Source organism: Muntiacus reevesi, chromosome 7, assembly GCF_963930625.1.
Source record: "Muntiacus reevesi chromosome 7, mMunRee1.1, whole genome shotgun sequence".
Taxonomy (NCBI): domain Eukaryota; kingdom Metazoa; phylum Chordata; class Mammalia; order Artiodactyla; family Cervidae; genus Muntiacus; species Muntiacus reevesi.
The window spans coordinates 52,842,102-52,855,937 of NC_089255.1; the positions used below are offsets into that span (position 1 = coordinate 52,842,102).

At 37.5% G+C, this 13,836-nt stretch overlaps 1 protein-coding gene across 1 annotated transcript in view; it reads left to right on the forward strand.

Moving 5' to 3' along the window:
• Positions 1 to 13,836, forward strand: part of PRTG (protogenin) — a 148,763-nt gene that overhangs the window by 112,709 nt on the left and 22,218 nt on the right. The window contains exons 12-14 of the mRNA XM_065940456.1: positions 7,794 to 7,889; positions 8,550 to 8,736; positions 9,388 to 9,515. Of these exons, the coding sequence (XP_065796528.1) occupies positions 7,794 to 7,889; positions 8,550 to 8,736; positions 9,388 to 9,515 (411 nt within the window). The remainder of the gene's footprint in view (positions 1 to 7,793; positions 7,890 to 8,549; positions 8,737 to 9,387; positions 9,516 to 13,836) is intronic.

A 13,836-nucleotide genomic window follows, 5' to 3' on the forward strand; every position in this document is an offset into this window, starting at 1 on the left:
CTGATCCTTGTGTTCCTGTCCCCGAACCTTTGTTTATACTCTTTCTATGGCCCCCATCTCTCTTTTCCCCATGCCTCCGAAAAGGTCAGATTCTGCTCGGATGCACGTCCGTGGTGTCCTCTCCATGCCCCAAGCTACTAGTCAGCTTTCCCTCTTTTTAATTCCCTTAGAGTTTCAACAAATCTCTGCAGCAGTTACTTCTACCTTGCATGGTGCTTGTATCTTTGTCTTAGCTCCCCTAGTACACTGTTACCTAAACAAATTTGAGAGCAACTGAAATATTTCAATTTCCTAATCTTAAATTCAAGGAAACTGAATTCCAGGAGTCTACCTTTGCAGCCACACAACTACTAAATTCAAGATTAAAATTCAAAACCCCCAGTTCTCAAACCAGCTCCCTCCTGTGCATTTATTTAGAATTATAAAGCACCTACTCAGTGCCGGACATTTTCCAAAGCATTTTGTGTATATAAACTCAGTTAATCCCCATTTTATAGAAGAGGAAACTCAATCTGAACCCAAGTAGTCTATCTGCTCCCATGGTCTGTCCTTTAACCGTTATAACATTCTGCCCTTCTGCATGAGAGGGAAGAGGGATTAGGGGTCATAGGATGCTTCTCGTTCTTGTCATTCAGTCACTAAGTTGTGTCCGACTCTCTGCAACCCCATGGACTGGAGCATGACAGGCCTCCCTGTCCCTCACTATCTCCTAGAGTTGGCTCAGCTTCATGTCCGTTGAGTTGGTGATGCCATCCAACCATCTCATCTTCTGTTCACCCTTCTTCTCTTGCCCTCAATCTTTTCCAACATCAGGGTCTTTTCCAGTGAGTCGGCTCTTCGCTTCAGGCCAGAGTACTGGAGCTTCAGCTTCAGTGTTAGTCCTTCCAGTGAGTAGTCAGTGCTGTTGTTTCTAATAATTAGTTTATTACTATTGGTATTTTTATCTGTATATCATTTTTATTTGCAGGTTATTATTATTGTTGATGTTACTATACACTGTCACTACTTTAAGTACTTCAAGTGAATCAGTTTCTGTCCTCCTCCCACCGCCTCAAGAGAGAGATGCTTTATCATCATCACATCCATCGTATAGGTTACTTTAGCAAAGGTAAAGAGAGAGAAAATAAACCTCCCAAGTTATACAGTAATGACCAAGGTAAATTGGAATCCAGGCTGTCTGGGTATGACATCTCAGCCCTTAACCCTTGTGCTAAACCATCTCTTAGCTTCCTAGTCGTGCTGAGCCATTAGGTAAGTTGTCTGCTGTTTGTCTCAGCATCCTGTAGAGGACAGGTGACGAAAGCAGCATCTCGTTCACAGGGTTTTTATCATTCATGTGAAATACTCCTGGGTATGACAAAAACTGATCCAGGGCAGCCCTTTCCCCTTTCTACAGCTTTGCATTTCATCAAGTCTGTATAATATGGTGAAACTAAAGCAGTCGCCCTGGAGGAGAAAATGGCAGCCCACTGCCGTGTTCTTGCTGGGATAATCGCATGGACAGAGGAGCCTGGCAGGCTACAGTCTATGGGCTCGCAAAGAGTTGGACATGACTGAGCAACTTAGCATGCACAGTCAAAGCAGTGGCACATTTCCTGCACTTGAATTGCTCTTTCATCAGTTTCAGTGGGTATCAGAATAGCTCCCACTTTAATAGCTAAATGAGTCATCCTTCTCCTTTACAGGCACACAGATGCCATCTAGTGATAGAGAAGAGAAATGCAAGTTATTTAAGTAAAACCCTGGAAGAAGGCAGGGGTTTTTTGTTGTTTTCTGGTCATGTTGCAGTGAAAAATGGGTAATATTATATCAACAGTTTTAGTAGGTTACTTAAGATTCTGTGTCAAGATAAAATTAAAGCATGGTTGTTAAATCATATGCTTTTAGAATAGAATTAAAGCAGGTTCTGTTTTAATCTTTGTGCATCTTTAAAAGACCTTGGCATTACAAGGAGTCTCATTGTACTGATCTTTTTTTTTTTTTTTGCTCCAAGTTGTTGTCACTGAAAGGTAATAAACACCTAACTGTTAAAACTGGATATAATTAACAATAAATCAGTTTGTTGTGTCCATCTGCTTGATGTATCTAATGCTAGTCCTCTGATTTTCCCATACTTCATTTATATGAAACAATCTACTGTTCTTCCATTAGGGAAGAAATCTATTAAGTTGCTTTCCTAAGCATTTATCTTCATTAGGTTGTTTCTTTGTTAGCAGATGATAACGTATTCAATTGATATGGAAGACATAGGTGAAGGTGGATTTGACACTAAGAGGACTATACGCCGTGTGGCGGGGTTGCCAGAACAGCAAGCATTCTCAGTGACCATAAACACAAGACACAGCTCCTTCAATCATGTGTGCAACTCTCATACACATTTGAGAGCTTTTGCCAGCTCTGCGAACCTGGGAATGTTAATGAGGACAGAGGGTGGTTAGAGCTCAGCTCCACTGTCTGCAATTGCTGATTTGCTGATATTCTGCATTCTGAACCTTGCTTGTATGAACAAATAGCCTTCATCTTTGCCTTCGCCAAGTTGATTCCCAAATTTAAGTGCACCCTATTTTTGTAGTGCCTTTTCTGTTATCCCAGGCTACTTTACTCACATAATGACAGTAATGTTGTGTTTACTAATTAGAGGAGCTGCACAAAGCCCTTAGTAGGCGTGATTTCATTTAATATTGTCAAAATTCCTATAAGTGATTATATTCCTATTTTCCAAATGAAAATAAAGCTTAGAAAACTCAGAAACTTATTCAAGGTTATACAGTTGATAAACAGTACACAGATTCATTTCATAGTCTATCCCTGTTGGCAGATTGAAATTAAGAGTTTTCTAATCCTTGAGTCTTCCCTAAAGTGCCTGAGTTTTAGTAGACACTTGATAAATGTTTATTTGATACCTATGAACTCTTTCTTAGCCAGCTAGATTTCTGGTTCTGATTCTACCTTACGTGAAACAAACTCATGTAGAAGAACTGATGGTGAGAATGCAACAAAGGGAAGAAAGAGAGGTGGGTCCTAGGACCAGTGGAGAAAAAATAAAAGGTAGACCCATAGTCATGTTTTAGGAAGGAGAGCTTCAATTTTGGCCACAGGTTGACTCCCTAATAAAGACAGACAGGTTAATTTAGCTGAGATCTTGAGCACATTAACTTAAACTGACAGTCCAGAGTTACATATCAAAATGTTTAGTCTGATATGTATTAAATTAATTTGGGCTTCCTTTCTTGACCCTTCATGTTTATATATTGCTAAAGGTTTAGGCAAGTTTAACCACAAATCCATATGCTGCCTATCACCTCTGGGATCAATTAAGAAATTAGCCCTGTTGAGGAGTGATTTTTCTGCCCCTTGTATTGAGTTTTGAAGGAACTGGGACCAACTCTCTCCCCCACTTCTCATTCTCCTTCTCTCACTGGGTTTTGAGGAGGCCTGCGCTGTTCTTTGTGGCTGCTCTTCCTGACTCTGCTGGTTTCCCCTGAAACCGCAGAGCTTAAGTCTGCTGAGTCTTGTGTAACCAAGCACCGTATACGTGGCAGTGCTTGACTCAAGAAGGCCTGCAACAGGCCCTGGAAACTCACTCCCTGGGGCATTTCACAGCATTGATCCTAAGTCTCTGCTTTGTCCTTTTTGTATCATCACAGGGTCTTTGCAGGCCTGTAGAGTTTTAAGACTTGTGCTACTTTGCTGAGGTTCATTTTGTGTGCACTTAACTGTACTTAACATGTTGGTCCTAAATTTTATTTTTTTATTCTGTGTCTTTAATTTTGTTAATTGTGCAACTGTTCCTCTGTTTCCTTAGCTGGTAACTTGTTGCCTGGTTATGGTCATCTTATGAGCTTCCCCGGTATTTAATGATAAAGAATTTGCCTGCCAAGCAGGAGACTGGATTCGATCCCTGGGTTGGGAAGATCCCTGGGAGAAGGAAATGGCAACCTACTCCAATATTCTTGCCTGGGAAATCCCATGAACAGAGGAGCCTGGTGGGCTATAGTCCATGGTGTCTCAAAGAGTTGGGCATGACTTAATGGCTAAACACCAACAGTGCTCATCTTAATGTTATTTGAGGTCTTCTGGTCCTTGGGTCCCCTCTTAAATTTACAAAAGTAGATGAAATGGAATTTCTAGCAAATTGATAAACAAGAATGAGCCAGGTTTTTCCTGAGGTCTCTGGATTCACAAACCAAAATAATACAGTGACTAGATTTTTAAATTGGAGTCATATTTTTACAGCCTAAGAGAGAGGAATACATGGCAAATGCAAGTGGCCCACAGCTCAACTTGGCCCCCAGCCTGGTACTTTTTATTTTTTAAAGTGAGATTCTTTATAGAGCATGAAGAATAGATCACATGTGAACAAATGTGAATGGATTTTCCCTTTCCTTTACATTAGTTTTCCTACCTAGTATGTCCTAGTGGCTCAGACAGTAAAGAATCAGCCAGTAATGGGGGAAACCCAGGTTCAGTCCCTGGGTTGGGAAGTTCCCCTGGAGAAGGGAATGGCAACCGATTCCAGTATTCTTGCCTGGAGAATTCCATGGACAGAGGAGTCTGGAGAGCTAGAGTCCATGGGATTGCAGAGAGTTGGGCACGACTGAACGACTAACACACACACACAGTATATCTGAAAAAGTTTTTTTCTACTAAAATAATTTCCAAAATTATCCTGGTTCATGTTTTACCTATTTTGTGTGGATAGAAAGGAATCCCATTTACCCAGTGCATTGAACACGTATGTGCCTGTCTGTGGTTTACCTACTCCTGACCTCACATGGACTTGAAGGGGAAGGAGCCCAGCGCTGGAGATGGCTGCTCTGGCCACGTGGGTGGTCTCCAGGGGCCTCAGAACGCTGCCTCTCCTGGTGTAGGGCTCGCTGGCATTTGTGCTGAGTGGGTAACAGCCAGGTGTGGGGCATGGTGAGGAACCAACTCTGTTCTCTCATCTTCCTAGGACATTTAAGCTGCTTCTGTCTGATCAGCAACAACAACAAAAGGTTAATTCTGGGTTTAAAACTTGGGGTAAGCGGCTCACTTTTTTAAAAGGAAAATGAAGAATCAATTTTAGGGCTAAAAATAAGTAACCATTCCGGAGAGGTGTTTATGAAGTGTTGGTTGACTGCACAGTGGAAAAAAGCTTAATCTCTCTACCTCTACTCATAACCCTCAACAAAATCAGCTTTCTAGGTGGGTTAGCTGTATCTGTGTCTGGCTCCAGGAGAATGTGAGTTGCGTTCGTCAAATACTGTCTCATCCTTTCTTTTCTGTGTCTTGTAACTCCTGGCATAACACATCACACTCAGGAGGCTGTCCTAAAGGTACTCTTCGAATAGTATAGAGACAGGATAAAGCAATATGTTTGAAGATCTTCTGCAGAGAGTAGGTTGAGTTGCGTTTGTACCCATTCACAGGGGGAATTTGTAATGTGGAGCTCTGGATTCAGTTGACTAATGAATACAGCAATAGGAAGAAAGAAAGAAGAAACCAGATTCAAATTAAGTAGCCATTGATCTGAACAGAAGCCTTTTGAATCTTAGAATTCCAGTGCTGAATATTAGAGATCATTTCAGTGAGGAAAAGTTTATGTTTTCTGATAATTATCTTATAAAATTTGAAAATTTCTGTTTTAAAATGCATTATCAGAAGACATACTTACTGTGACAAAGGCACGTGTATTTGTGTAAATTTAAATGCCCTGTATTTTTGTCATAGAAACATCTACAAGTTCTTGGTTCAGCTTTGTGTGACATTGGACATGCTACTTAACACTTTTGTATGACGGTTTATAAAATGGGAATAACATATGTCTTATAGTGTTTTGTTTAAAAGATATTTTCTATAGGATGGTCAAATGTTAGTCTTCTTACCTTTCTGTCTAGAAAGTACAGAAATGTTCTAAGTTGTATAAATTTTTCTTGTGTAATTTTGTCAGAACAGAAATAAAAATTTTATATTTTAGGACATCCTTTTCATGCGTTTAATAGTAAATGTTAAAATGCATCCATTTCAAAAATATTTATACAAAGTTTTAAATTACATTGGAGAATTTAGTAAACTTCGCATCTTGTTTTTGGATTTTAAATGTTTGAATTCAGTCTAGAATTATTTTTATTATATTATTCTAAGGGGTTTTTTTTGCGTTTGATATATCTGTTAAGGATGGTTGTTTTCCTTTGTGAAATCCTTGTGGATTTATTTATATGTGTTATTATTACTTAGAGAATTATAATGTAGAAATACATTAGAAATAGACTTACCATATGACTCAGCAATCCCTTTTTTGGGTATATATCAAAAGGAAATGAGATCAGTATCTCAAAGAGTTATCAACATCCTCGTGTTCTTTGCAGCATTAGTCACAGTAGACAAGCTGTGAAAACCTGAATGCCTGTTAGCAGGTAAATAGAAAAAGAAAATGGGGCATACACACACACACATACTCACACACACACTCACACACACACACACATATACAATGGAGTATTATTCAGCTTTTAAAAAGAAAGAAATCTTACCATTTTCACAACTTAAATGAAATAGAAGACATTATGCTAAATGAAATAAGCCAGAAAGACAAATATGACATGATCTCATTTATATATGAAATCTAAAATACTTAAACTCTCAGAAGCAGAAAGTGGAATGGTGGTTACCAGGGGTGGGGAAAATGGGGAGATGGGTAGAGTTTCAGTTATGCAGAATGAGTAAGTTCTGGAGGTCTGATGTATAGCATGGTGATTGTAGTTCTCAATGATGTATTGTATACTTGAAATTTACTGAGAGTATAAATCTTAAATGTTTTCACCACATATATACACACAGACACACACACAAATGGTTTAATAGTGAAGTAATGGGTCTATCTGTTAATTTACTTGATTATAGTGATCATTTCACAATGTATACCCTTATCAAACATCAAGGTTATATACTTTAAATATATATAATATACAAGTTTTATTTGTCAACTATACCTCAATGAAGATGGGGGGAAGAAAGAATTACATTATTTCTGAATATTTTTACCTTAAGCAAGTATTATTCTATAGGTGTTATCATAAACACTAACATTTAAATGTATTTATATCATTAAGCTTCATAAATATCTCCTAGAGTATATTTTTAAAAATTTGTAACCACTTAATTCCTCAAAGACCTGAAAAAAAATTTTGTTTTAATATGTATAGAGTAGACTTTTAGTGTCTGTATTGTGATAGTTAATGATCTCCAGTAGAGGGAGCTCCAACTCATCTTTCTTGATAAATTTAGCTCTCAACTGAAATGTGAGTGTGAGGGAAGGGCATAGGGTGAAATAAAGTTAACACGTGGTTATAAGCATTTTCAAAGGTACTATAAAGAATGACGACTGCAATTCTTAGGGGGAAAATAATCTCAGTTTGATTTCCATGCTTAACTACCATCCAATAACTAAAGAGAAAACTATGCAGCATAACCACTTGTAAGGAATCCATCAGTCAGCCCAAGGCTTTTAAAATCAAGAATCTATGTCTGGTCAGTTGAGGAAGGAAGAGAACAGTGATGGTAATGTTTTTGTTTGAAGTAAGGTTAAATAAAGTAAAATTTTGTTAGTTGGTATTATTGTGACGGTCTAGTCACAATAGCAAAGGTGAATTGCTGAGTCATTGTGTAGGACAAGGAGAGAGAAAATTTTTATTTTACTTAAAGCTTTTATGCATTCAGAAGATTTTAAAACCAAAATCTAGAAAATCTGTAGAACCCTTGTTCCCATCTAGAAAGCTGGACCTATTTATTACCTGTTGGTTTCTTCATAGACCCGAGAAGAAAGTATCATGTGAGACTGCTGGCTTACAACAACATGGAAGATGGCTACCAGGCGGATCAGACAGTTAGTACACCAGGATGTGTGTGTAAGTAAGAGCTACAGTAGCTTGTTTCACTGTGCAGACTCATACTCTTTTTTTTCTCCTCTTCTTTCTTTAAATTTAAGTCTCTTTACTACTTGGATACCTTGATGGTTTTTTTACTTTTGTATCTTCCAGGATACTTAACATAGTATTTTGAACCATATACATACTCAGTAAATATTTGAGACTTGTTTAATCATAAGAACCTGTTTTAGTTTTGCATGCAAGAGATCATTAGAAATTAAACTGGGAAAATAACCCTGAATACCTACATATATTTTCTTTTATCCCCTTTAACCTTGAGGCTAATTGTTTCCTTCCAGTTGCTGTTCAGTTTTATTGCTACTGAAAGCTGTTTGGTTTTATTGCTACTAAAGAGGATGTCAGCCTAGTTTTTAAGTCTACTGCTGGCTTTCTGAATATCCTTAGCTGGTAGCTGGACTCCTCTGAGCTTCTGTTTTGTATTTTACGTATTGATAATGTTTGATTCTTTATCTAACTTCATGGAAGAGTCGCTCAGGTCTGGACGATGTATCTCTGGACCACTGTGAACCTCTGATGGAATAAAGACCTAAAGGGTGGGGTGTTATGATTTCTCCATTTTACTACTTTCTGTATTAAATATTACGCCATGTGGTAAAGTAACATTGTCTTTTTCAATAGCTGTTCGTGATCGTATGGTTCCTCCTCCACCACCACCCCACCATCTCTATGCAAAGGCTAACACCTCATCTTCCATCTTTCTGCATTGGAGGAGGCCTGCATTCACCACTGCACAGATGATTAACTACACCATCCGCTGTAACCCTGTTGGCCTGCAGAATGCTTCTTTGGTTCTGTACCTTCAAACGTATGTAACTTCTATTAATGGTTGTTTTCTTTGCTCTCCTCCCCACTCACACTTCCTTCTTTACCATCTTGAGCCAGCTTGAGCTTCAGCTGTAAGCATTTGTCTCAGGACCTATTTTCTGTATACAGTGGTGGGAGATTTTGCATCTTTATATATTCAATTCTGAGAACCGCATTTTTTGAAATTGAATTTTCAAAAATGATTTTTTTTTCCCCTAGACTCACACAGTAAGATTAGGCAAGAAACTATCAATATTAATGACCTTCAATCAGCTAAACTTAGTATTTTTAAAGAAAGAAACAAGACAATTTTCAGATTACACCGAAAAATAAACCTAGTTATTCTGTTTGCTAGGTTATAGTTAGAAGCCCATAAAATGCTTTAAAGGAATGATTTGACTTCCAGTATTTCAGAGGAAATCCCTTTGATTTGGGACATATTTATACTCTTAATTTCCTAGTTTCCTCTTGGAGAGGCTTCTTTTAGGCTTATTTCTATAATATCAAATATAGCCTCTTAATAGTCAAATTAGATTCCTAAATATTTTTAAAGAAAATGAAGAGGTAATAAATAATAATAATAACCTATATTGATTGGAAATGCAATCTTTTAGAAACAGTGTACTAACAATTTTATTACTACTTATTATAGATCAGAAACTCACATGTTGGTTCAAGGTCTAGAACCAAACACCAAATATGAATTTGCTGTTCGACTGCATGTGGATCAACTTTCCAGCCCCTGGAGCCCCGTTGTCTACCACTCTACACTTCCGGAAGGTAAAGAAAGCAAGTCCTTGTGGGTTTTACCTACATATTTGATGTGTGTGTGTGTCTCACTTTGAAGAAGTCTACCTGTATATATTTGTGTTGGTAGTTTCTTTTCCTTTATTATAGTAAAAACATTTTTTCCTCTCAATGCGTTGCACAAGCAAGTGGACTTAAATTTAGGGTCATTTTAGGGGGTTGTGCATTTTCTAAGAACAAGTATACTGTACAAGGCTGCACCCAGCCAATTTAAAATGGAAGTAAGTAAATTATGTAATGATGTTGTTGTTTAGTTGCTAAGTCATGTCCAACTCTTGGGAACCCATGGACTGTAGCCTGCCAGGCTCTTCTGTCCATGGGATTTCCCAGGCAAGAATACTGAAGTGGGTTGCCATTTCCTTCTTCAATTTAATGATATTAGGAAGCCACATTAGAACCTAATGTGAGCAGTAGCTTGATGCTGTGCATAGTACAGTATACATGATACCTGATTGAGCACCAATTCTGTAGCTTACCTATAGCACTTGTTAAAATATTTCATGTCTCTAAACCTGCATTTCCTTTTTCTGGAAAAAAAATTCTTTTAAATTAGTATTTATTTATTTGGCTGCATTGAGTCTCAGTTGAAGCATGCAGGCTCTTTCGTTGCAGTGCATGGGCTCTCTAGTTGTGGTGTGGGAGCCAGAACTCGCAGGCTCTTTAGTTTGGGCATATGGGCTTAGTTGCTCTGCGACATGTGGGATCTTAGTTCCCTGACCAGGAATCTAACCCACATCTCCTGCATTGCAAAGTGGATTCTTAACCACTGGATCACCAAGGAAGTCCCAGCATTTCCTTTTTTTTAAAAAATGTTAACTTTTTTTGGAATATAGTTGCTTTACAATGTTGTGTTAGTTCCTATTGTACAGCAAAATGAATCAGCTCTACATACACATACATCCCCTCTTTGGATTTCCTTCCTGTTTAGGTCGCCACAGAGCACTGAGTAGAGTTCCCTGTGCTACACAGTAGAATCTTATTAATTATCTATTTGATACATAGTTAGCACATATATGTCAGTCCAAGTCTCCCAATTCATCCTACCCCCTCTTACTGCTTGTTATCCGTACATTTGACTCTACATTTTTGTCTTTATTTCTGCTTTGCAAACAAGTTTATCTGTTTTCTTTTTCTAGATTTCACATATAAGCAATGTTATATGATATTTGTTTTTCTGATTTACTTCACACTGTATGACAGTCTTTAGGTCCATCCACATCTCTGCAAATGGCACAATTTAATTCCTCTTTATCTCTGAGTAATATTCCATTGTATATATGTACCACATTGTATATATGTACCATTCTTCTGTCAATGGACATTTAGATTGCTTCCATGTCCTGGCTATGTAAGTAGTGTTACAGTGAACATTGGGGTGCATGTATTTTTTTTGAATTATGATTTTCTCTGCATATAAGTCCAAGGGTGAGATTACTGGGTTATATGGTAGTTCTGTTTTTAGTTTTTTTAAGGAACCTCCATACTGTTCTCCATAGTTGCTGTATCGTTTACATTTACTACCAACAGTGTAAGAGGGTTACCTTTTCTCCATACCCTCTCCAGCATTTATTGTTTGTAGATTTTTTGATCATGGCCATTCTGACTGGTATAAAGTGATATCTCATTGTAGTTTTGACTTGCATTTCTCTAATAATCAGTAATGTTGAGCATCTTTTCATGTGTTTGTTGGCCATCTGTATATCTTCTTTGGAGAAATGTCTGTTTAGGTCTTTGCTCATTTTTTGATTGGGTTGTCTGTTTTGATATTGAGTTGCATGAGCTGTTTATATATTTTGGAGATTAATCTCTTGTCAGTTCCTTCATTAGCAAATATTTTCTCTCATTCTGAGTTGTCTTTTCATCTTACTATTTCCTTTGTTGTGGAAAAGCTTTTTTTAATTAGGTCCCATTTGTTTATTTTTGTTTTTATTCTTGTTACTCTATAGAAGCAGGTCAAAAGAGATCTTTCTGTGATTTATGTCAGTGTTCTGCCTGTGTTTTCTTAATATTATTTTTATTTATTTGACTGTGCTGGGGTCTTAGTTGTGGCATGTGGGATCCAGTTTACCCCACTAGGGATTGAACTCAGGCCCCCTGCTTTGGGAGAATAGAGTCTTAGTCACTGAACCACCAGGGAAGTCCCTATGTTTTCTTCTAAGAGTTTTATAGTGTCTGGACATATATTTAGGTCTTTAATCCATTTTGAATTTATTTTTGTGTATGGTGTTAGGGAGTGTTCTAATTTCATTCTTTTACATGTACCTGTTCAGTTTTCCCAGCACCACTTATTTAAGAGACTGCCTTTTCTCCATTGTATATACTTGCGTCCTTTGTCATGGAACAGGATAGAAAGTTGAGAGATAAACCCATGCTCCTAGGTAACCATAGGGTTTATCTCTCAAGTTTCTATCCTGTTCCATTGATCTGTATTTCTATTTTTGTGCCAGTAGCATACTCTTTTTTTTAAATTTTAACTTTTTGGTTTGTATTGGGGTAAAACTGATTAACAAACAATGTTGTGATAGTTTCAGGTGAACAGCAAAGGGATTCAAACATACACATACATATATACATTCCCCTCCAAACTCCCCTCCCATCTAGGCTGCTGCATAACATTGAACAGAATTCCATGTACTATACAGTAGGTCCTTGTTGGTTATCCATTTTAACTTTAGCAGTGTAAATAACCCAAATGCCCTAATTTTCCTATCCTAATTCTCCCATCCTTCCCCCCCAGCAACCACAAGTTCATTCTCTAAGCCTGTGAATCTCTTTCTGTTCTGTAAGTAAGTTCATTTGTATCATTTCTTTTTAGATTTCACATGTAAGGGATGTCATATGATATTTCTCTTTCTCTGTCTGACTGACTTCACTCTGTATGACACTCTCTAGGTCCATCCATGTTGCTGCAAATGCCCTTATTTCATTCTTTTTAATGGCTGAGTAACATTCCATTGTATACATGTACCACACCATCTTTATCCTTTCCTCTGTCAGTGCACGTTTAGGTTGCTTCCATGTCTCGACTATTGTAAACAGTACTACAGTAAACATTGGAGTGCATGTATCCTTTCAGATCATGTTTTCCTCCGGGTATATCCCCAGGAGTGGGATTGCAGGGTCATATGGTAGCTCTGTTTTCAGTTTTTTAAGGAACGTCCATACTGTTCTACATAGTGGCTGTACCAACTTACATTCCCAACAGCAGTGTAGAAATGTTCCCTTTTCTCCATATTCTCTCTGGCATTTATCGTCTGTGGATTTTTTGATAATAGCCATTCTGACTGGTGTGAGATGATATCTCATTGTAGTTTTGATTTGCATTTCTCTAATAATTAACACTGTTGAACATCTTTTCATGTGCCTCTTGGCTACCTGTATGTCTTCTTTGGAGAGATGTTTATTTAAGTCTTCTGCCTATTCGTTAATTGGGTTGTTTGTTTTGATGATGTTAAGCATCATGAGCTGTTTATAAACTTTGGAAACTAATCCCTGTCAGTGACATTATTTGCAAATATTTTCTCCTAGTCTGTGGGCTGTGTTTTGGTTTACTTATTGTTTCCTTTGCTATGCAAAAACTTTTGAGTTTAAGTAGGTCCCATTTGTTTATTTTTGTACTTATTTCCATTATTCTGGGAGACAGATTGAAAAACATACTGCTGTGATTTATGTCAGAGACTGTTCTGCCTATGTTTTCCTCTAAGAGTTTTACAGTGTCTGGTCTCACATTTCTGTCTTTAATTAATTTTGAGCATATTTTTGTGTATGGCGTTAAAGAATTGTCTAATTTCATTTTTTACCTGTAGTCCAGTTTTCCCAGCACCATTCATTGAAGAGACTATCTTTTCAAGAATTTGTTGTCTTGCCTCCTTTGTCATAAATTAATTGACCATTGGAGCATGGATTTATTTCCAGGTTTTCTATCCTGTTCCACTGATCTATATTTCTGTCTTTGTGCCAGCACCATACTGTCTTGATTACTGTACCTTTGTAGTATAGTCTGAAGTCAGGGAGCCTGATTCCTCCAGTTCTATTTTTCTTTCTCAAGATTGCTTTGGCTGTTTGGAATCTTTTGTTTCCATACAAATTGTATAAATTTTTGTTCTAATTCTTTGAAAATTGCCATTGGTAATTTAATAGGGATTATGTTGAATCTGTAGATTGCTTTGGGCACTATTATCATTTTCACAATATTGATTCTTCCAATCGAAGAACATGGTGTATCTCTCTGTGCTCTTCCTTTTCTCTAGAATGAGGGTGAATGTGCAGATGATCTCCAAGAACTGTTGCAGCT